Below are 21,035 nucleotides of genomic sequence, written 5' to 3'. Positions count from 1 at the left end.
TTTTTTTAAGTTTTTATTGTGAATTGAGTGAGCGTTTACAGATCATCAGTTTTACATTCAACAATCATATACTTTGTTTTATTACAATGATTATAATCCCCTCCATGTACCATCAGTTAACAGTATTTCTCTCTATTCATTTTAGCTCTCTCTCTCTCTCTTTTTAAAACACTCAGGCATATGTAATCATTTAAACCACCAAAGGGCACATTCTGCAACTCTGCCTCCTGGCCGCCAGCTCTCAGTCCCTGTCTTCCCATGACCCATCTCTGCCTCCATCTCTGGTGTCACTGCTTCTGCCTTTATCAACCAATATCTAAGTTGCCCATCCCTATCTACCCCATATACAGAGGAGACAGCATTGATACTTGATGTGAAGACTCCTTCCCTCTTGGTATTTTGAGTTACTACCTCCATGAGAATAGGTCAAATTCATCAAATTGTAGCAATTTACCCTCTTTTCCTCTATCAAAAAAATTTTTTTGTTTTTATCTTCCTCTAGTTAAATTCTGATTATCAAGCCATTGAGGCGAGGTCAAATGGGTACTGTCTGCAAGTTTGGGTGTTCTTGTGCATCTCCCACCACTTCATTTCAGCTGGATGCTTCACTCTCAGCTCTAGCCCTCCGTGGGTATGTCCTTGTCCACGGACTCAGGAATCCCCAGGTCTCACTACACTTTGGACCAACCAGCCTTTCCTCTTCTCTCTCTCACCTCCAGGTCAACAAGAATCTATGGAATGTGGCTGAACTCAGCCCATTTCTTCATTGCTACTTTTCCCCCTCTTCCACTCACTAGTAGACCAATGTGGTATCCAGCAAGCTTACATGCTTGCTCATGTGTTCCTTTTGAGTTTCAGTCCTGAAGGGACTTGATTGCTTGCCTTGATAGCTTCCCAGAGAACAACTTGCTTATTATTATGCTTTTGAGATCCATCAATGTTGTATTGTTGTTGCATGCAGTCAAGTCAGTTTCCAAGGTTGTAAATCTTTTAGGGAGCAGAAAGCCACATCTTTCTCCCACGGAGCTGCTGGTGGGTTCAAACTGCCAACTTTATTGGTGGCTAGAGAGCCACTGAACTTCCCATGTGTGTTATAGCATGTACCAATACTTCATTTTTATTATTGAATAATATTCCATTAAATGGCTATATTACATTGTGTTTATCCATTCATCAGTTAATTGATGGAGATATTTGAGTAATTTCTATATGAATTCTCCCTGAGTATTTTCCCCAACAGAAGAGTCCCCATTTCTGAGAGTGAGGAAGTACAGCTGTTATTTTGAATTCTAAATCCATTTTTTTGCTTTGTGTACTCAAGTTTCGGCATGATGATCCTCCCTAAACTCATCATCTCATGTGGGAACTACTCTGTCTCTAAGGCTCCTTGCAGTTCTGACATCTATGGAAATATCTAAAAATCTAAGTCAAGATTTAGAGTGCGGAGCTAACTAAATAGCAGGTTAGATTTGATAAGGCCTGCTTAGGAAAGAAAAGGGAAAATGGGGAAATATTATTTCTTTCCTTGCTTCACAGATTTGTCTGGGCCCAGTCTACACTGTGAGGATGAAGGCCACTTTGCAGAAACAGAGAGGAATCCTGGAAACACCTTTCAGAGCCTTATGGAATAAAAGTCAGCTTTGAGAATTCAAATAACCATCAGTGAATCACTGATATGAATCTCCCAACACTGAGAAAGACTTTACTGTCTCAATGTTAAGGATGAAGAAATGGCACTCAGAGAGGTCAGGTAGAGAGCTCAAGATCACATAGCCATTAAGAAGAACTGCAGCCCATTCAAATATCTGTTAAAAGACATATACACACAGAGACACAAACACACATGATAGAGCCCTACTGGCACAGTGGCTAAAGTACTAGGCTGTTAACCAAACCGACCGTTGCCATACCAGGACTCCCATAATGAGGAACAGTTAGAGCGTTCCAAGGGCAGTGGAGGGTCAGTGGTAAAATTCTTGTCTTTCAGATGGTAGACCCTGGTCTGATGTTCGGCCAGTGCAGCTCAGGTTTGTGAGTTAACTATGATGCTGAGCAAGTTTCAGTAGGGCTTTCAGACTAAGACATACTAGGAAAAAAGACCTGGTGATTTACTTCCAAAAACCAGCCAATGAAAACCTATGGATCACAATGGTCATGGAGTTGCCATGAGTCAGGTTGACTCATCACTGCTAACAAGGAGACTTTTGCTTAATACCCATCCTTCTGCTCATCTTTTCAAAGGCAAACATGTTCTATAGCTCTTCAGCTATAATTTGCCATTCTCACTGGCAAGAACTGGCTGGTGGTGACAGTACCTACAAGACCTCTGGCTTTATTTGCTTTTGGGGAATAAATGAAGCCACTATTTTCAAAGAGTAGGCTCAACCAGGATGGTAGCTGATTTCACCAGTTTGTTGGTCCATAGAGAGGGAATGTGATAGGAATCTGCAGCAAATAGGATGCCCTCAGTCCTGTTCATTCAGATGAGAACAAGGGCAAGGGAATGGGTTTTAGGTGTGACGAGTGGGTGGGGCAGGAGTTTTCTTCTAGTTGTTACAGATGAGAAACTAAAAGAAGATACCAATTATTCAAACACACATAATTAATTACTAGTTGGCTAGGTGTTTCAGTTTCCTGACTGAGAAAACGGAAGGAGCTTTGGTAGGGTAGTGGATTGCTGTTGTCATTGTTATGTGCCATACAATCACTTTTGACTCATGTTGTTGTTAAGTACCATCGACTCGATTCCCACCCATAGCGACCCTGTATAGGGTTTCTATGGAGCAGCTGGTGAGCTTGAACCACTGACCTTGCAGTTCAAACAGCTTTGCAGTGTGCCGCATTAACCCACAGCGCCACACCAGGACTCCATAGTGACCCTGTATTCCGAGGAGCAGCTGATGAGTTTGCACCACCGACTGTGCAGTTAAAACCGACCTTTTGGTCCAGTGATTATACTATAACGCCACAGGAGGACTCCAGGGTAGTGGATTTCTGGGCTGCTAACGCAAGGATCTCTGGTAGCGTAGTGGTTACGAGTCAGAGAAAGGTGAGGCTTTCTGCTCTCTGAAGATTTGCAGCCTCGGAAACCCTAGAGCCGAACTGGCACATAACCACCACCATCTCAGTGTAAGCCGTCCCTACTAGAGTGCCTACTTTAGAGCAAGAAAGTCAAAGGGAGAAGCAAGTAGGGTGGCATAGGGGACAAAACAGGGGTGTTACCTTATAATTGGAGGGGATCCCAAGTGAGAGGAGTCCTGGTCGCGCAGTGGTTATAGTGCTTGGTTGCGAACCTAAAGGTCGGTGTTTTGAACCCACTAGCAGTACACGGGAGTCCTGGTGTGGCGCTGTGGGTTAATGAGCTGGACTACAAAGTCCCTTTGAACCGTAAGGTTGGCGGTTCAAGCTCACCAGTCTCTTCTTGGAAACCCTATACAGGGTCGCTATGGGTCGGAACGGACTCAACAGCACTTCAAAACAACAACAACCAGTACATGGGAGCAAGTTGTGGCAGTCAGCTTCCTTAAAGATTTACAGCCTTGGAAACGCTAAGGGGCTGTGCTATTCTGTCCTATAGGGTCACTATGAGTGGGGCTTAGACTTCAGGGCACGGGGGCCAGGAAGTTAAGAAGCCCTGAGTCCCAGGGTGGCGGAAGGCTGGGGACGCAGGAACCAGAATTCAGGGATCCCGGACCCGGGGATCCGGAGCCTGAAACGTTCCAGTCCCGCCCACCAGTAGTAACCATACCCCTATCCACACTTTCTTTCAAGGAGCTCTGGTAGCGTAGTGGTTACGAGTCGCGCTGCGAACGGCAAGGTCAGAAGTTCCAAACTACCAGCTCTTCCGCGGGAGAATAATGAGGCGTTCTGCTCCCCTAACGATTTACAGCCTCGGAAATCCTGTACATTGTTGCTAGGAGTCGGAATCCACTCCACGGCACACAGGAACCACCACCGCCATCCACACTTTTGGCGCGCGACCCGGAAGCGGAAGGGAGCTTGTCTCATTCTTTCTCCAGTACGTACCTTGTGCGTCTTTCCGGCCGGTTGGGGGAGCCGAGAGCTGTGGCTGTTGGCAGGTGTGAGGTAGAGCGGAGCTTTGAGGCCCCGGAGCAGCTGCAGCCATGGCGGATGTGACCGCCCGCAGCCTACAGTACGAGTACAAAGCGGTGCGTGACGGCGCGGGGAGGACGCCGAGCAAAGGAGTTGGATGGGGCGCGAGAGCTGAGGAAGGGAGTTTCAATCGGGAGGGCCGGGAAAGGGAGGGGAAATTAAATCCGGGAGCAAGTGGCAAGTGGGGCCACGTTGATGGGAATAAACCCCCTAGTTTCTGGTGGGCGGAAGGACTAAGAGTTCTACCTGGACCTCTTACCACCCCCCCCCCCCCAGTCTTATCCTTAAACTGGTTCCTTCACTTCCTATGGGCTCGAAACAGTGATTGTTCAACTAATTTGACTGACCCTAGACTTAATTTAGGCCCTTGTCTATGGGCAGCTTTATGCAGTGCTACGTTTCTTAAAGAAAACCTGGGGTTTGTGTATGTATTTCCGTCTAGTGATTAGCAGTGCTTTACTACTTCATTTCGTTCTTTACTGTTATTAGCTAACGTTTCTGTGATGTAAGACCTAGCTCTGTTAATGTCAGAGCTCCGTTAATATTTTGATCTTTCTAGAACTCGAATCTTGTCCTCCAAGCTGACCGCTCTCTCATTGACCGCACACGCCGAGATGAACCCACAGGAGAGGTGTTGTCCTTGGTTGGGAAGCTGGAGGGCACCCGTATGGGGGATAAAGCTCAGCGGACCAAACCACAGATGCAGGAGGAAAGAAGAGCCAAGTGAGTACCAACAGGAAACTTTTCTGCAGATTCAGAGTCCATCTTCACTTTATCATTTGAGCATCAAGTATACTAGTGCTAAAATGCTTGGTGCAAGGTGAGACATTAGTAATATTAAAACAACGTAACCAAACCAGACTCAGTGCCATTTAGTTGATTTGGACTTACATCAACCTTATTTAGGGTTACTAAGACTGTAAATCTTTATAGGAACAGACAGCCTTATCTTTCTTCCCAAGAGTGGCTGTGGTAAGTGTGAACTGGTGATCTTGTGGTTAGCAGCCCAATTCCTAACCCCCAGTGCCACCAGGGTTCCTTATTAAAAGAAGTTGTTAAGTGCCATCAAGTCAGTTCTGACTCATAGCAACCCTTATAGCATTTCTGAGACTGTGAATCTTTACTGGCGCAAAAAGCCTCATCTTTCTCATATGGAGCAACTGAACTGCCAACATTGTGGTTAGTAGTCCAGTGCTTTTCCTATAGCACCAGCAGGGATGTTGCCTGTTGTTGCTGTTGTTAAGTGCTGTTGAGTTGATTCCAACTCAGTGATGCTGTATAGGGTTTCTGAAGAGTGGTTGGTGAGATTGAGCCGTTGACCTTGCAGTCCAGTGCTTATCCTATAGCACCACATCAGGACTCCTGGCTGTTGCATTTCCTACTTGTTTTCCTACACTAGCACTTAGCATTTATGGTACTAAATATAGGTGTTGTGTTTTTCTTCTTGGAGTATTTCAAATTTTGGATAATCATGGAAACCTTATCTCAACATTATATTTTCACTCTTAGCATATCTGTGTCTCTTCCATCCCATGAGAAGGTCTCAACAATTCCTAGACCTGACTTTGATGAACGTGTATATATTGAGATTAGTTAATAAATTGTTGATCCTCCATGTTTCAGAGTATGGCTTTTCAAGTTATGTTATAATTTGTTGGGAGTTGTAAAACTGGTGTGGTGGCAGCATCCTTGGACCTCCCATTGTAACTTCTTGAAGGGGGAGAATCCCCATCAGCCTAAAGCTGATCCATATGAGGCAGTGGTCAGCCATACTTCTGCTCTCCAACCTTATTTTAAGTCAATTCTGACACCAGCCATTGTTTTTCCCACAATGTTCCCTACCTCTTGGCTGTTGTGCTCCATGGGTCAGCGTACCCACTATAGCCGCCTCTCTTGGTGGGCTAGGAAGCCCACTGTGCTGTCTTGCACCAATCCCCTGGTTCTGCTGCCATTGTTTCACCACTGCAGCATCTCTGGTGTCTCAGCTTTCCCCCTGAGTCTAGGAAGCTCTCGTTGCAGGGACCCTGCATCCAAAGGCTGCTCTACACTCCTATCGCTTCTTTCTGATGATAGTAAGCTTCCCCCCTCTACTCTGACATGAGCTCATTTAAAACCTATTGGAATGACAGAACTGACCAGTTCCCTCATTAGGGTCCCATACGCCCTATTTGCATGACCTCACCCCCACAGGGGTGCCATGTACCTTATTTGAGTTATTACCATATTGTCTACTCCCCTTGGTGGGCCACAAGCACCTTATCTGTATAGTCCCACTCCATCTTTTGATAAGAATGACAAGACCATTGCTCGAAAGACCATCTAAGTGTGATCCATCATACTGCAGGGGCCAATGGCAGTAGATTCCTGGAGTTTCTGTTTCTCAGACTTGAAAAAGAAAATGCTCGTGAGTGGTGAAAAACTAGTCAGAATCAAATTATATAATATTATCATATTATTTTGACAGTATTGTTGTTAGGTATTGTCCAGTTGGCCCTGACTCGTAGTGACCTTATGTACAACAGAATGAAACACTACCTGGTCCTGCACCCACCTCACAATCTTACTATGCTTGAGCCCATTGCTGCTGCCACTGTGCCAGTCCATCTCGTTGGGGGCCTGTTTTTCACTGACCCTTCATTTTATCAAGTATGATGTTCTTCTCCAGATAGTATGTTAGAAGTATGAGACGAAGCCTGGCCATTCTGGCTTTTAAGGGGCATTCCACCTGTACTTCTTCCAACATAGATTTTTTTCTTTTGGCAGTCTGTGGTACTGTTAATATTATCCTCTAACAACATAACTCAAATGCATCAATTCTTTTATTGTCTTCTTTATTCACTGTCCAACTTTCACAATGCATGTGAGGTGATTGAAAATACCATGGCATGGGTCAGGCCGTGGTCCTCAAGCTGACATCTTTGCTCTTGAACACTTTAATTTACAGTATTATTATATAAAAAAATAGAAGTGTAAAACATCTTTTTTAAATAAATGAGGAGGCTGTGTCATTGTATCATTCAGTACATTAGTTAGATGGTGATAAGGGGATTCCCTCTCTGTCACTGAGTCCCAGCAAGAAATATCCCATGCAACTGACTTAAGATCAGGTGGGAATCATTTGCTGAGAGGCAGGTTTCTTTGTATCATGAAACTGAGAAGAGGAGGAGTGGGGACTTTGGTCTTCATCTGGTGAAGAAAGGTTCAACCTGTTCAGTGTTGTGCTTTGTGTCCATTAGGCGAAGAAAGCGTGATGAGGACCGGCATGACATCAACAAGATGAAGGGCTATACCCTACTGTCTGAGGGCATTGACGAGATGGTGGGCATCATCTATAAGCCCAAAACTAAGGAGACTCGGGAGACCTATGAGGTGCTGCTCAGCTTCATCCAGGCAGCCCTTGGGGACCAGGTGAGGCAGCCAGAGGGTGAAGACGTGCATTTGGGAAGGGTAGGGTCACAGTTTGGAAGCACCCGAAGAATCTTGTTTCTGATTTGCCTGTGTAGGCCCTAGAAGTAGTTCTCACAGTGACTGACGCTTACTTAACATGTCGTTTACATGGGGCAGCACTTCATGTGAGGTCTTCTTTCTCTCAATTCTCACCTTTACTCTGAGATAGGTGTTGTCAGTACTCATTTTCCATTTTACAGAAGAGTGAGCTGGCATAGAACAGTTGAGTCATTTTCCCAAGTCACAGAGGTAGTGTATGGTGGAGACAGGATCTGAACCCAGGTCGTCTGTTTCCAAAGCCTGTGCTATTAACCATCACACATAAGTGATTAAATTGAGGACCTGAGTCTCTAGAGGCTTCGGTGAAGTGGATGGTAAGGGAGATAAGGACAAAGAATTACTGAACTCTGGCGAGCTAGAAGAGGACTGCAGAATGCCTTTGTTAACCACCCAGAGACACACGGCAAGCTGCTGTAGAAATTGTACTCTCCTTAAAAACAGATAGGTCCTCCTTCAGCTTGAGACTCTTGAGTGGCGTATCTGATCAGCCTTTATGAAAATGGCCAGGTCTGATCCAGGTTTTGAAGAGGTGCAGCTCTTTGTGTCCTGCTGCCATAGAAAGCTAATCAGTGTTGCTGTGCATGTCATGGTTCTAAATTGTATTTGCTTTTTGCCACCAGCCACGTGATATCCTTTGTGGGGCAGCTGATGAAGTTCTAGCTGTCCTAAAGAATGAAAAACTGCGGGACAAGGAAAGGCGAAAGGAGATTGACTTGCTGCTGGGTCAGACGGATGACACCAGATACCATGTGCTAGTGAACTTGGGCAAGAAAATCACCGACTATGGTGGAGACAAGGAAATCCAGAACATGGGTAATTGAGCTCTTTATCTTTTCATCGTATTGTTGTTATTGTTGACCCCTAAATGTGCATCTTAGCACATTATTCATGAAAATATCTTATGTTGTCAGTGAGTTCTCGTAACCTACTCGTATTATTTGATGGACACCAAAACTATTTCTTTGATAGACACCAAAGTTCCTAGATCCCAGTAGCTATTTCTTATGGGTTTTCTTGGGACCCTTGTGTAGAATGTGGGAGAAAACTTAGGCAGAACCTGGGGCTTGAGTGATTGAGCAGTAGCGCAGGACCAAACCCAGGTAAAAGGAGGCCTCCATGGTGGTGACACAGGTAGCTCTTACTGCTGGTCATCTGATGTTGAAGCATGTGAGTCCTTAGACCAGGGGTGGGGAACCATCTTTCTGCCAAGGGTCATTTAGATATTTATAGCATCACTTATCAGCAATTTATGTTGCTATGAAAAAAGCTAGATTTATTGAATTTTTAGTCCCGCCTGTGGTTGCCTAGGCACATACAGCGCCAGACCAAATGATTTTTTGGGGTTACAGGGTCCATGACCCAGACATTCCCCAGCCCTGCTTTAGACCATGGGTCAGGCAGTTGAGGAGGAAATTAGCTCTCTGGTGCCTCTCATTTCACTTGCTATTCACTGCCCTTCCTCCCTTTTCTTTGATCCTTCATTCATCATCTCAGATGACAACATTGATGAGACTTATGGCGTGAATGTCCAGTTTGAGTCTGATGAGGAGGTGAGTAGACTCGATCTATTCTTGGTTTTTGAAGTTAAGTAATGGGACCATTTCTGGTATAAAGAAGCTCCCTAGCTTAAGCCACATAAATTTTGTGGTGTTTTAAGACAGTATTATATTGCCAAAAAATCGTTCTGGTTATTTTCAGGTTTTGTAAAGCAAAATTAAATTAATAATAATTTTAATAAATCAGCCAAGTGGATCGACAAAAGGAAAGAAAGACCAAAGATAAAGTACAGTGAATACCTTTATAGAAGCTGTTTTCTGTTTTTTTTTTTTAATGAAGTTAGAATATTGCTATATTCATTTTGGGAGGAGTTCTGGTAGCGTAGTGGTTACAAATTGGGCTGCTAACCTCAAGGTCAGCAGTTGAAATTTCCAGCTATTCTGCGGGAGAAAGATGAGGCTTTTTGCTCCTATAAAGATTTACAGCCTTGGAAACCCTGTACCGGGTCGCTATGAGTCAGTGAGTAGGAACCAACTCCACAGCACACTACCATCATCACCACCGTATTCATTTTGGAGTCTTGGTGTGGCACTACAGGATAAGCACTGGACCACAAGGTCGTTTTGAACTGCAAAGTCAGCAATTTAAACCCACCAGCCGCTCCTCAGAAACCATATACAGGGTTGCTATGAGTTGGAACCATCTCAGTGGCACCTAACAACAAACAACATATTAATTTTACTGCATGTTAATTTTATTGCCATAAAAAAATTTGTTTTTTGTTTTTTTTTTTTTTCAATTTTTTCAGTGTTGTGTCTCACTGCCAGTTTCAAAAGAATGCATATTTGCCCCAAAGTATGGTCATAGTTTGTGCATGGTTGTTTAAGAAACAATTGAAGCAGTCACTGAGGTTCTCCTTTACCATCTTAATCTAAAGTTCTTGAATACACCTAAATAAGAGTAAGTGAGGCACTTAGGGGGAAAAAATTACAGAAGCACCTTAGAGTTCTCTGTGTTGGCTTCTAAGAGATAAAATGCCATCTCTTGACTATGTTATGTAAGGACAGAAAGAAAGGCTAACTCAGGAGAGTAAGAAGAGCACTGAATTAGAAGCCTAGAGATGTGCATTGTAGTCCAGTGTCTTGGGCATGTTGTTTGGCCTCAGTTTCCCTTTCTGTAAAATGAGAGGATTATAGTGTGGATGACTGCTAGCACCCTTTTGGTGGTTGGTGGTAAGGTGGTGGTTGTGGGCTGTTGAGTCACTTCTGACTCATAACCCTGTAGGGTTTCTGAGGCTGTAAATCTATGGGGGCAGAAAGCCTCATCTTTTTCCTGTGGAGTGGATGGTGGATTTGAACTGCTTACCCGACCATGCCACCAGAGCTGCTTGTTTTACAGCAGTTACAGGATTTTGTACATAGCAGAAAACTGAAAGAATGGCTTTCTCATAGGAGCTTATTCATTTAACAGAAGTTATTTAATTACTTGCTTATGTTATTAAGTGCCTGCCTTCAATGTGACACTGTTTAAGGACTGAGAATACAGTGTTGAGCATATAGTGTGGCTTCTACATTTTTGGATTACTTTCTGATTTCTCAAGCATGCTTCTGGTCAGCTCTTCTCTCCTGTTAGCCTATTAGCTCTGATTTCGTCCAAATATTGATTGTGTGTATGAGACTGTTGCCGTTGTGGCAACTTACAGAGAGTAACAGAAAAGAGAGTGGAATCTATGCCAAGTGGACTTAGAATAGTGAGGTTATTCCATTAAATGGTCTCTGGAATAGGGCTGACTTTGGTTTCAGTAAGCTGTTGGTTCTACCCCAAAGCCATTGTTGTCATCTTAGAACTAATCTTGGATGACTTAGGAAAGGGTTCTGTGGTGATGTGAGGATCAGCTTCTGATAATGAGTTGGGGTTGGGACCATGTCTACAGGAAGGTGATGAAGATGTATATGGGGAGGTTCGAGAAGAGGCATCTGATGATGACATGGAAGGGGATGAGGCTGTTGTGCGCTGCACTCTTTCAGCGAATGTAAGTAGACTTTCTTGTTGCTACAAAACTAGGGGTGTCCCACTTCCCTGTGCCTCAGTCCTCTTATGTTACTTACTGAGCTATCTTTTTTTTTTTTTTTAATATTTTATTGTGAATTATGTGATAGTTTACATGGGAGAACATTAGCTTTACATTCATCCTATCATATATCATTTCATTGCCATGGTTATTATCCCCTCCATGCATCATCAACCAACCAAAGGGTATACCCTATAAGCTTGCCCCCCGGTTGTCAGCACACAGCCCCCCTCCCTCTCTGGATCTAAAGTCTCCAGCTGCTCCATCTCTCCATGTCATCGTCTCTGCCTCCGTTTCTGGCATCACTGCTTCTCTGGTTAGGGTCCCACCCTCTGCTCTTTCCCCTTAATGGTCCCAGGGACCTCCGCTCCTAGACTGCAAAGTTAATCACTCTCCTCCTTGCTACAAAAACGTCTACGTTTGCGTTTCCAACCCTCACAATCAGTCCTGATAACAATTATTCACTATTGTATCACAAGAGACCTATCTGCATTTCCTATCATCAGCCCCGCCTAGACAGATTGGATACTACTCAGTGGAAATTCTACCTTCCTCCACACCCTCTGGATCTAGGTTCCCTCTTGAAAGCTAGTAAGCCAGTCACTTCTTGCATTTGTACTGAGCTACTACCTTCTCATTGGGTGAAACTTAATCAACATATAGTGACTTTCCTTCTCTTAGAAATTTTAATCTGAACTCAATGTAGTAGAGATGGTTTCCCCTTTAGAAAGTCCTTAAGAGAAGGTCAATTATGAGATGGAAAGTAGAACTTTGTTGCAGTGTGATGAGAAAGCAGATGGAGAAACAGACCTGGTAAGTTAAGTACCTGTTTATTTTTGTAGCTTGTAGCCTCAGGTGAATTGATGAGTTCCAAGAAGAAAGATTTGCACCCGAGAGATATCGATGCATTTTGGCTACAGCGGCAGCTCAGTCGTTTCTATGATGATGCTATCGTGTCACAGAAGAAGGCAGATGAAGTGTTGGAGATTTTGAAGGTATGGACGAAAATAAACAATATTTCTGTCATTAAGCTAAACATGTTTCTATATCCATTGTCCTTTCGAAGATGGGTACAGTGAATGACTGCATTCTTAACACTGGTGTTACTTTCTCTGCAGACAGCAAGTGATGATCGAGAATGTGAGAACCAGCTAGTTCTGCTCCTTGGTTTCAACACTTTTGATTTTATTAAGGTGTTGCGGCAGCACAGGATGATGAGTGAGTAATCGGTGGGCACTCTTTGTAGCGTGTGTGTGTGTATATGTGTGTGTGTGTGTGTGATAGATTGAGTAGTTTTCGTAACGTTGGAACCTGTTTGGTTTTTTTCCCTTCGTTCTTTACCTTGGTTGAAGGTTGGTTTTTATCTCATCCACTCCTTCCCTATTTTCTTTGGTTGTTGACAGTTTTATACTGTACTTTGCTGGCCAGTGCACAGAGTGAAGCTGAAAAGGAAAGGATCATGGGAAAGATGGAAGCAGATCCAGAGCTATCCAAGTTCCTCTACCAGCTCCATGAAACTGAGAAGGAGGATCTGATCCGGGTAAGAGTTGGGTGGTTTAATTTCTCTGATTCCTGCGCTAGAGTGTTTGCTTTGAAAGGGGACATTGTGTAGAAGGCTGTGACCTAAGCTCAGTTCCTCATCAAAGAAAACTTTTAAGGAGTGAAGTATTTCTCTGAATTATTTGGAGTTTGTTAGTGGGTACAATACATTCATCAGTACATCCATGTTGTGCTTCACTGACCACTAACCTTCCATACTTACCAGCACATGTGGACTTCTTAACTCTTTAAAAAGCTGAAAATACTGGAAACACATATGTTCATTTAGCACAGAACCCACATGCTCTGCACTTTTGGGATAGCCATTGCTGCTAAAGTGTAGAAGGTCTACTTCTGACATCTTTGTATTGTACATTGTCCCTTTAAAGATGTTGGTTTGGTCATTCTGGCAATCTTTGTGGCAGGTATCTGAATGTAAAGGGCAGTCTTTCTGTTTGGGAACTTATTAGTCAGCATCTTGCTAGTCAAGCTCAGCTAAACAGGTACTGAGAAGAACAAGGACCTAGGATGGTAATACAGTTAATTGTCCTTTTCTCTCTACAACAGGAGGAAAGGTCCCGGAGAGAGCGAGTGCGTCAGTCCCGAATGGACACGGATCTGGAAACAATGGATCTGGACCAGGGTGGAGAGGTAGTTGTCAGAGTCATCTCCAAGGATGTGAAAGATAGAAAACTCATTTGCTCAACTTGTTGACTTCCTTTGTGTTTTTGTTTTACATACTCCTAGGCGCTGGCTCCACGGCAGGTTCTAGACTTGGAGGACCTGGTTTTTACCCAGGGGAGCCACTTCATGGCCAATAAACGCTGCCAGCTTCCTGATGGGTCCTTCCGTCGCCAGCGCAAGGGCTATGAAGAGGTGCACGTGCCTGCTCTGAAGCCCAAGCCCTTTGGCTCAGAAGAAGTAAGTGAATTGTTTTTCTCAGTTCAGTGTTCAGTTCACCTCACTTCCTATTTGGATTTCAGCGTGTTCATCAAAATATGGCCCTGTCTCATAATTTAGTCTCAAAACAAGGCCAGTGTGGATCTCTCTGGACTGGCCTTCAGTGGAGCGTTATGCAGGTGGTTGCCCCAGGAAATGAAATCCTGGTGATCTTGTAGGAACAGTCTGCTTAGGGATGCTGCCAATCTGATGTGATTAGTATTTCTTCCTTCTAGCAACTACTTCCAGTGGAGAAGCTGCCAAAATACGCCCAGGCTGGATTTGAGGGCTTCAAAACACTGAATCGGATCCAGAGTAAGCTCTACCGGGCGGCTCTGGAAACAGATGAGAATCTGCTGCTGTGTGCGCCAACCGTAAGCACTGAATCTGTATATTTGGTTGTAGGACTGTTCTCCATCTACGCTCCCCTCATCTCCATTCCTACTCCTACTCCTACTACCAGCACCACCCCCGACCCCAATTCCCATGACATGCTCTACTCACTATTGTAAGTGATATGCTCATGGAAGTGAGGGCAGTGGGTATAACCAGATAAACCTGGCTTCTCATCCTTGGCCTTTGCCCTAGGGTGCTGGTAAGACCAATGTGGCCCTGATGTGTATGCTCCGAGAGATAGGCAAACACATTAACATGGATGGAACCATCAATGTGGATGACTTCAAGATTATCTACATTGCTCCCATGCGTTCCTTGGTGCAGGAGATGGTGGGCAGTTTTGGAAAGGTAAGGGGATAGAACTTTCTTGCAAATAATACTCAGTGCAGCTATGAAAGTATTGGACTAGGCATGGTGCATCGCTGCTACTTTGCTAGGACACCTCTGGAATACCTTAAGCAGAAATTTTTTTTCCCCATTTCAAAGTTGGAACATGGACCCAGGAGAGAGAGTTTCTGAAGCAAAAATGTCCTGGATGTGTGCTGCAGTTTTACAAGGGTTTGCTATCTTTTTGTCCTTGGACCCATGGCTGTTCTCTACAGTTGGCATCATTTGCATGATTGAAGTATGGTGTCAGTCTTGCAGGTCCTCGTGATCTGCTGCTTTTCCTTTCCTTCTCATGCGCAGAGCTCCCAGAGATCCTTTATCCACTTGATTTGCCTGAGTGTAAACTGAATTTGTTTTAGTAATCTGTGTTTATGCAATCTGACTGTCTTAGTAACTAATACTAATGCAACAGTAATAACCATGTGGGCAGCTCTAGGAAACAAATTTACTCTCACAGCTTCAAGGGCTAGAAGTCCAAATGTGTCGGTTCTAGGGAAGGCTTTCTCTCTCTCACTCAGCTTGAGGGAAGGGCCTTGTCTCTCCTTTTAGCATCTGTGGGCCTGATGTTCCTTGTGGACATCCGCATGTGACTTGGCATCAGTCTTCCCATGGGTGTAGGAGGTTGTTAGCACAGGGACCCTGAGTGCAAAGGATGCACTGTGCTCCCACTGTTGCAGAGGCCCTTTGATCTCTGCTTACCTGTTTCATCTCTTTTATATCTCAGAAGAAATTGACTTGATACAACCCAACCCTGTAAATTGTATCCTGCCTCATTAACATAATTGCTTCTAATTCTGCCCCATTAGCATCCTGCTGCTGGTTGTAGTGATGTGTTGTGCCGTAGAGTCTGTTCCTACTCAGAACGACCCTACATAGGGTTTCCACGGTTGTCAATCTTTATGGGAGCAGAGAACCTCATCTATCTCCCGTGGAATGGCTGGTAGTTTTGAATAGCTGACTGTGAAGTTAGCAGCCTGACTCATAGCCACTACCAGAGCTCCTTCATTAACCTCATAGGTATTAGGATTTACTATGCATCAGATAGTTACTCCAGAACCCAACATGGAGCTTGATTGCGTAATACTGAGGATCACAGCCTTGCGAAGTTGACATATTTTGTTGGGGGCGGTGGGGTGGGGGGAGGGTGGAGAACACAGTTCAGTCCGTACCACTGAGTTACCTGATGTTTACTGTGGGCTGCTATCTATTCTCAGAACCCTGTACTGAAACTTCCCAGATGAAAAGGTGTGGTGTAGAGGCCTCTTTCAAGCCTTCTTGCCTAACATACCTTTCCTCCACCAGCGCCTGGCCACATACGGCATCACTGTTGCAGAATTGACAGGGGACCACCAGCTGTGCAAGGAAGAGATCAGTGCCACCCAGATCATTGTCTGCACCCCCGAGAAGTGGGACATCATTACTCGCAAGGGCGGGGAGCGTACTTATACCCAGCTGGTGCGGCTCATCATTCTGGTGAGCAGAGCGTGCTTATGAGAACGTAGACGTCAGTCCTGGTCAAGGAGGGTGTGCTAGGTTAACACTACATGTTTCTTTAGTTTCTCTTTCTAGTCACCCTCTGTTAGCTTTGTTGTTACCATTAAATGAGAATCTGCACATAGTTGAAAACTTTTACAGTAGATGCATGATGTTTGTCACATTCTTTGTACTGTTTTATGTCTCGTATTTTGAAGTATATGTAAGCAGTAAGCTACCAAGAACATTAATGAGCTTTATAACTATTCCATTCTAAGAGATTGAATGAGTAACAACTTAGGATTCTGTATTGCATATATGTAGAGGTACCCAGAAAGGAATGATGAAGTATTAATGTAAATTACATGTTACTTTTCAGTGTTGTAGAGTGGGGATTGGCACTCTATGGCAGCCTGCTTTTGTAAATTTTTTTCTAGGTGTGAGGTGGTGGTGGTGGTGGCAGCTTTAATACAGTGGTAGAATTGAACATCCATTCTGCAATACAGATCGAATGACCCACCAACATAAAATATTAACTCTATAGCCCTTTAAGGAGCTCTGGTAGCGTAGTGGTTACGAATCGGACTGCGAGCCGCAAGGTCAGCAGTTCGAAACTACCAGCCGCTCCGCGGGAGAAAGATGAGGCGGTCTGTTCCCGCAAAGATTTACAGCCTCGGAAACCCTGTACAGGGGCGCTATGAGTCGGAACCGACTCCATGGCACACAACAACAACAACAACAATAGCCCTTTAAGGAAACGTTTGCTAACCATTGCTGTTCAAAGCCTGGCTTGAAGCTCAGCAGTGGCAACACTGAATGGGAGCTTGTTAGAAATGTGCAATTGCAGGCCCCATTCCTCCCCACCCCCCCCACCCCCAAACACTGAAATGCAGTCTTCATTTTAACAGAATCCCTTGGTGCTTTTATGCATGATAAAAGTTGAGAAACATTGATCTATATCATGTAAGTTTATTGTGATGCATATGGGAGAAAAATGAGGCTTCCTGATTTTTTTTTTTGAAATGTTTATTGTGAATTATGTGATAGTTTACATGGGAGAATATTAGCTTTACATTCATCCTATCGTATATCGTTTCATTGCCATGGTTACAATCCCCTCCGTGCATCTTCAACCAACCAAATGGTATACCCTGCAAGCCTGCCCCCCAGTTGTAAGCACACAGCCCCTCTCCCTCTCTGGGTCTAGAGTCCCCAGCCACTCCGTCTCTCCATGTCCTTGTCTCTGCCTCCATCTCAGGCATCACGGCTTCTCCGGGTAGGGTCTCACTTTCCACTCTTCTCCCTTGATGGTTCCAGTGACCTCCGCTTCTGGGCTGCAAAGTCAATCACTCCCCTCCTTTTACTACAAAACATCCACCTTTATATTTCCAGCCCTCACAGTCAGTCCTGATAGCAATTATTCACCACAAGGGACCTATCCCCATCTCCTTTTATTAACCCCGCCCAGGCAGATTGGATACTACTTAGTGGAGATTCTACCCTCTTCCACACCCTCTGGATCTAGGCTCCCTCTTGAAAGCTTGTAAGCTAAGCCAGTCACTTCTTGTCTTTGTAGTCCCCCCATTTTGGGTAGCCTATGTCCAAGTTGCCCATCCCTGTCTACTCTGTGTATGGAGGGGTGGGAATGATCCTTGTATAAAGATTTGTTCCCTCTTTTGAGTTACTGCATCCATAGGTGTAGGTCAAGTTCATCAAATTGTATCAGATTACTCTTTTTTCCCCTCTTTTTTCTTCTTTTAGTTGAGCTCTGATCATCTAGTCATTGAAGCCAGGATGAGTGGGTATTATCTGCAAGTGTGGGTGTTCTTATGCATATGCCCTCCCTTCTTATCAGCTGGACGCTTCACGCGCCACTCCAGTCCTCTGTGGCTGTGTCACTGACTCTGGGCCCAAGAGTCCCCAGGTCTTGCCACAATGCTGGCCAACCAGGTCTTCACCCGGGTTCACAGGAGTCTATTGAACGTTGTAGGGCTTAGCTTGCAGCTTCATTGCTGTTTTTCCCTCACTTCCCCTTATTGGTGACGAACGTGGTCACCAATCAGAGTGCATGTCTGCTTGTGTACTCCCATTGAGTTCTAGTCTTGGAAGGGGGTTTGCCCTGAGGGGACCCGACCACTTGCCTCGATGTCTCCTGGGTGAGCAACTTGCTTGTTATTGTAGTAATCGATTGGACTGCCGTTATTGTTTCGTATTTTTCCTGTCGGTCTTTCTTTCAAGAAGTATCTTCTGTTCTTTTTTTGTTTGTTTTTAAAGGTTTTTATTGTAGATTGAGTGAAAGTTTACAGATCATCAGTTTTACATTCAACAAATCATATACCTTGTTTAATTACAATGATTATAATCCCCTCCATGTACTATCAGTTAACAGTACTTCTCTCTATTCATTTTGTTGTTGTTATGTGTCATGGAGTCGGTTCCAACTCATAGCGACCCTGTACAGGGTTTCCGATGCTGTAAATCTTTACGGGAGCAGAAAGCTCATCTTTCTCCCACCGAACAGCTGGTAGTTTCGAACTGAAGACCTTGTGGTTCGCAGCCCAATTCGTAACCACTGCGCTACCAGAGCTCCTATTCATTTTAGCTCTCTTTATATATAACAATTTACACCACCGAAAGGCACATTCTGCAAGTCTGCCTCCTGGCTGCCCCCTCTCAGTCCCTCTCTTCCCATGATTCTAGAGTCCTCAGATGCTCCCCCTCTCCATGTCCCCATCTCTGCCTCTGTCTCTGGTGTCGCTGCTTCTCTGAATGAGGTCCTGCATTCCGCTTGTGCTCTTCTCCCTTGATGGTCCTAGGGTCCTCTGTTTCTGAACTGTAAGATTAACTACTCCCGTTTTTGTTAAAAAACTCCTACTTTTACAGTTGTGACAGTTGCAGTTAGTTCCTTCTGTTCTTCTTGTTGCTCCAAGTTGGTCTGCTTGTTCTTTAAAGAAGATTCTGGGTGAGGTTCAGGATTCCACCTATGGTCTTATGTAATGCAGAGGCTCTGCAGGAAGCCTTCCTCACTGGGCACATTGTAGCCCCATTTTACGTATTCCAGTCAGTTATAGGCAGAAGACGGACTTAAAATTTTCTATGGTGATATTTCTGGCTATTCCTTTCTCTCCCCCTCAGTGTCTATTTTATAATGGTATGCCAGGGAAACTAAGATTCAAAAGACAGCCAAGCATCTTAGCATCATTTCCCTCCTATTGCCCATTCCAGCCATGTCTCAATCCCTGTATCCCAGAGCCCTGTCATTCCAAGGTTGTGCATACATCATTATTTACCGGATCTGTCCCACTTAGCCCCTGCAAACCTGCCTAATTGTTTTCCCATCTGCCTTGTTCTTCTATTCCCCTCCCCCTTCTTGTGTATTGTTCCTCCTCCCTAGCACCCAAGCTGTCCTGTGTCTATTCCCTATCCTGTGCTCCACTTTCCCTTCCCTCCCTTCACCCTCCCCTCCCCTCCCCCCCCCCCCAAATCCCGGTAACCAGCAAAGAATCCTCCTCTCCCCCTTTTTAGTATGGGTTCTTTTTCTTAGTTTTTTACAGTAGTGGTCCTATGCAGTATTTCTCCTTTTGCAACTGACTAATTTCACTCAGCATAATGTCCTCAAGGTTGGTTCATCTATGTGAGGCTTCCTGATCTTGTGAAGATTTTTTTTTTTTAAGTCTCAGAAACCCTATATAGGGTAGCTATGAGTCAGAATCGACTCGATGACACTTAACAACAACAACTTTTGCTCTTTGTAAGAATGAGTGCCTTGGAGTGAACGTCCTTGGCAGGATAACTTATTAAAAGTAAGGTTTAATCAGAAGCTTCATTTTCAGTAAAGAAATTTACTCTTGTGTAGAGTTAGGATTTAAAGCTATTGTGTTTCACTTAACACAAGTGGAAAAGTTTATGTTCAAAGAATGCTATCTCCTTGGGTATTTCATAGCAAATACTGTTTTCATCCTTTTGGTGTCTAACAACTTCTGGTCTGGGGAGCCTTCTCTGTCCTAGGCTTATTAGGTTGTATGCCTACAAAATGGAACCAATCTCAGGAAAGGAGGCTAAATTTCTTAAGTCCTAGTTCATTCACTACCCGTCCCATTCCTTAGGATGAAATCCATCTTCTCCACGATGACAGAGGTCCTGTTTTAGAAGCTTTGGTGGCCAGGGCCATCCGAAACATTGAGATGACTCAAGAAGATGTTCGACTCATTGGTCTTAGTGCTACGCTCCCCAATTATGAAGATGTGGCCACCTTTCTGCGTGTTGATCCTGCCAAGGGCCTCTTCTACTTTGATAACAGGTATAAGAAAAGACTGGGGAAAGTTAAACCAAGGTAACATTCCTGTTCTTCCCCTTTTCCAAGCAACTCTATTGGATTGGCTTTAGAGCCTTTAGATTTTAATATGTAAATCTAAAAAGAGGATTTTTGGATGTATGTGCTTTTGAGGCAGTGAGGACTGCTTATTCTCTCAGTTGTGTCTGCTGAACGCCTCACTTGCTTGTGTTGAATTTCTAGCTTCCGCCCCGTGCCTCTGGAACAGACTTATGTGGGCATCACAGAGAAAAAAGCCATCAAGCGTTTCCAGATCATGAATGAAATCGTCTATGAGAAAATCATGGAGCATGCTGGAAAAAACCAGGTGTGTTCACAGTCCCCATCAGGTTTCAGTCCCTGTAGTTTTGCATGCTTGATTTACTGATAATCAGATAAAGTTGACAAATGTGAAAAGGGAGAAGGAACAACACAAATCACCAGTTTCAGGGAGGAAATAGGATATCATTATAGATCATACAGCTATTAAAATAATAAGAATATATAAATTTGACAAGGTAGGAGAAATGGGACCTATTCCTCAAAAACCACAAAAAAACAAAACTTAGCCAAGATGAAATAGATAACCTGAATTAGTCCTAGAACCATAAAAGAAAGTGAATTTGTAATTTAAAAGGAAATCTTTAGGCCCAGATAATGTGTCCATCTAGTTATATTATTGAATTTGTAAGATTACATGTTTGTGTGGTGCTGCAGGATAATGCACTAGACCGCAAGATCAATTTGAACAGCAAGGTTGGTGGTTCAGATCCACCAGCTGCTCCTTAGAAGCCCTATATA

At 44.1% G+C, this 21,035-nt stretch overlaps 1 protein-coding gene across 1 annotated transcript in view; it reads left to right on the top strand.

The window, feature by feature from the left end:
- Nucleotides 1-4,051: 4,051 nt before the first annotated feature.
- The window catches only part of SNRNP200 (small nuclear ribonucleoprotein 200kDa (U5)), a 36,559-nt gene continuing 19,575 nt past the window's right edge, over nucleotides 4,052-21,035 (top strand). The window contains exons 1-16 of the mRNA XM_006873526.1: nucleotides 4,052-4,169; nucleotides 4,673-4,836; nucleotides 7,350-7,521; nucleotides 8,241-8,433; nucleotides 9,115-9,170; nucleotides 11,051-11,149; nucleotides 12,031-12,183; nucleotides 12,307-12,406; nucleotides 12,592-12,728; nucleotides 13,295-13,378; nucleotides 13,475-13,648; nucleotides 13,903-14,040; nucleotides 14,255-14,410; nucleotides 15,752-15,922; nucleotides 20,029-20,222; nucleotides 20,439-20,562. Coding sequence (XP_006873588.1) covers nucleotides 4,125-4,169; nucleotides 4,673-4,836; nucleotides 7,350-7,521; nucleotides 8,241-8,433; nucleotides 9,115-9,170; nucleotides 11,051-11,149; nucleotides 12,031-12,183; nucleotides 12,307-12,406; nucleotides 12,592-12,728; nucleotides 13,295-13,378; nucleotides 13,475-13,648; nucleotides 13,903-14,040; nucleotides 14,255-14,410; nucleotides 15,752-15,922; nucleotides 20,029-20,222; nucleotides 20,439-20,562 — 2,160 coding nt within the window. The 5' untranslated portion in view covers nucleotides 4,052-4,124. The remainder of the gene's footprint in view (nucleotides 4,170-4,672; nucleotides 4,837-7,349; nucleotides 7,522-8,240; nucleotides 8,434-9,114; nucleotides 9,171-11,050; nucleotides 11,150-12,030; nucleotides 12,184-12,306; nucleotides 12,407-12,591; nucleotides 12,729-13,294; nucleotides 13,379-13,474; nucleotides 13,649-13,902; nucleotides 14,041-14,254; nucleotides 14,411-15,751; nucleotides 15,923-20,028; nucleotides 20,223-20,438; nucleotides 20,563-21,035) is intronic.

The sequence above is a fragment of the Chrysochloris asiatica genome, unplaced genomic scaffold, assembly GCF_000296735.1.
Source record: "Chrysochloris asiatica unplaced genomic scaffold, ChrAsi1.0 scaffold00245, whole genome shotgun sequence".
NCBI classification, from domain to species: Eukaryota; Metazoa; Chordata; class Mammalia; order Afrosoricida; family Chrysochloridae; genus Chrysochloris; species Chrysochloris asiatica.
Note: the sequence above shows the minus strand (reverse complement) of the source record. Positions and strands in the feature narration are given on the sequence as shown.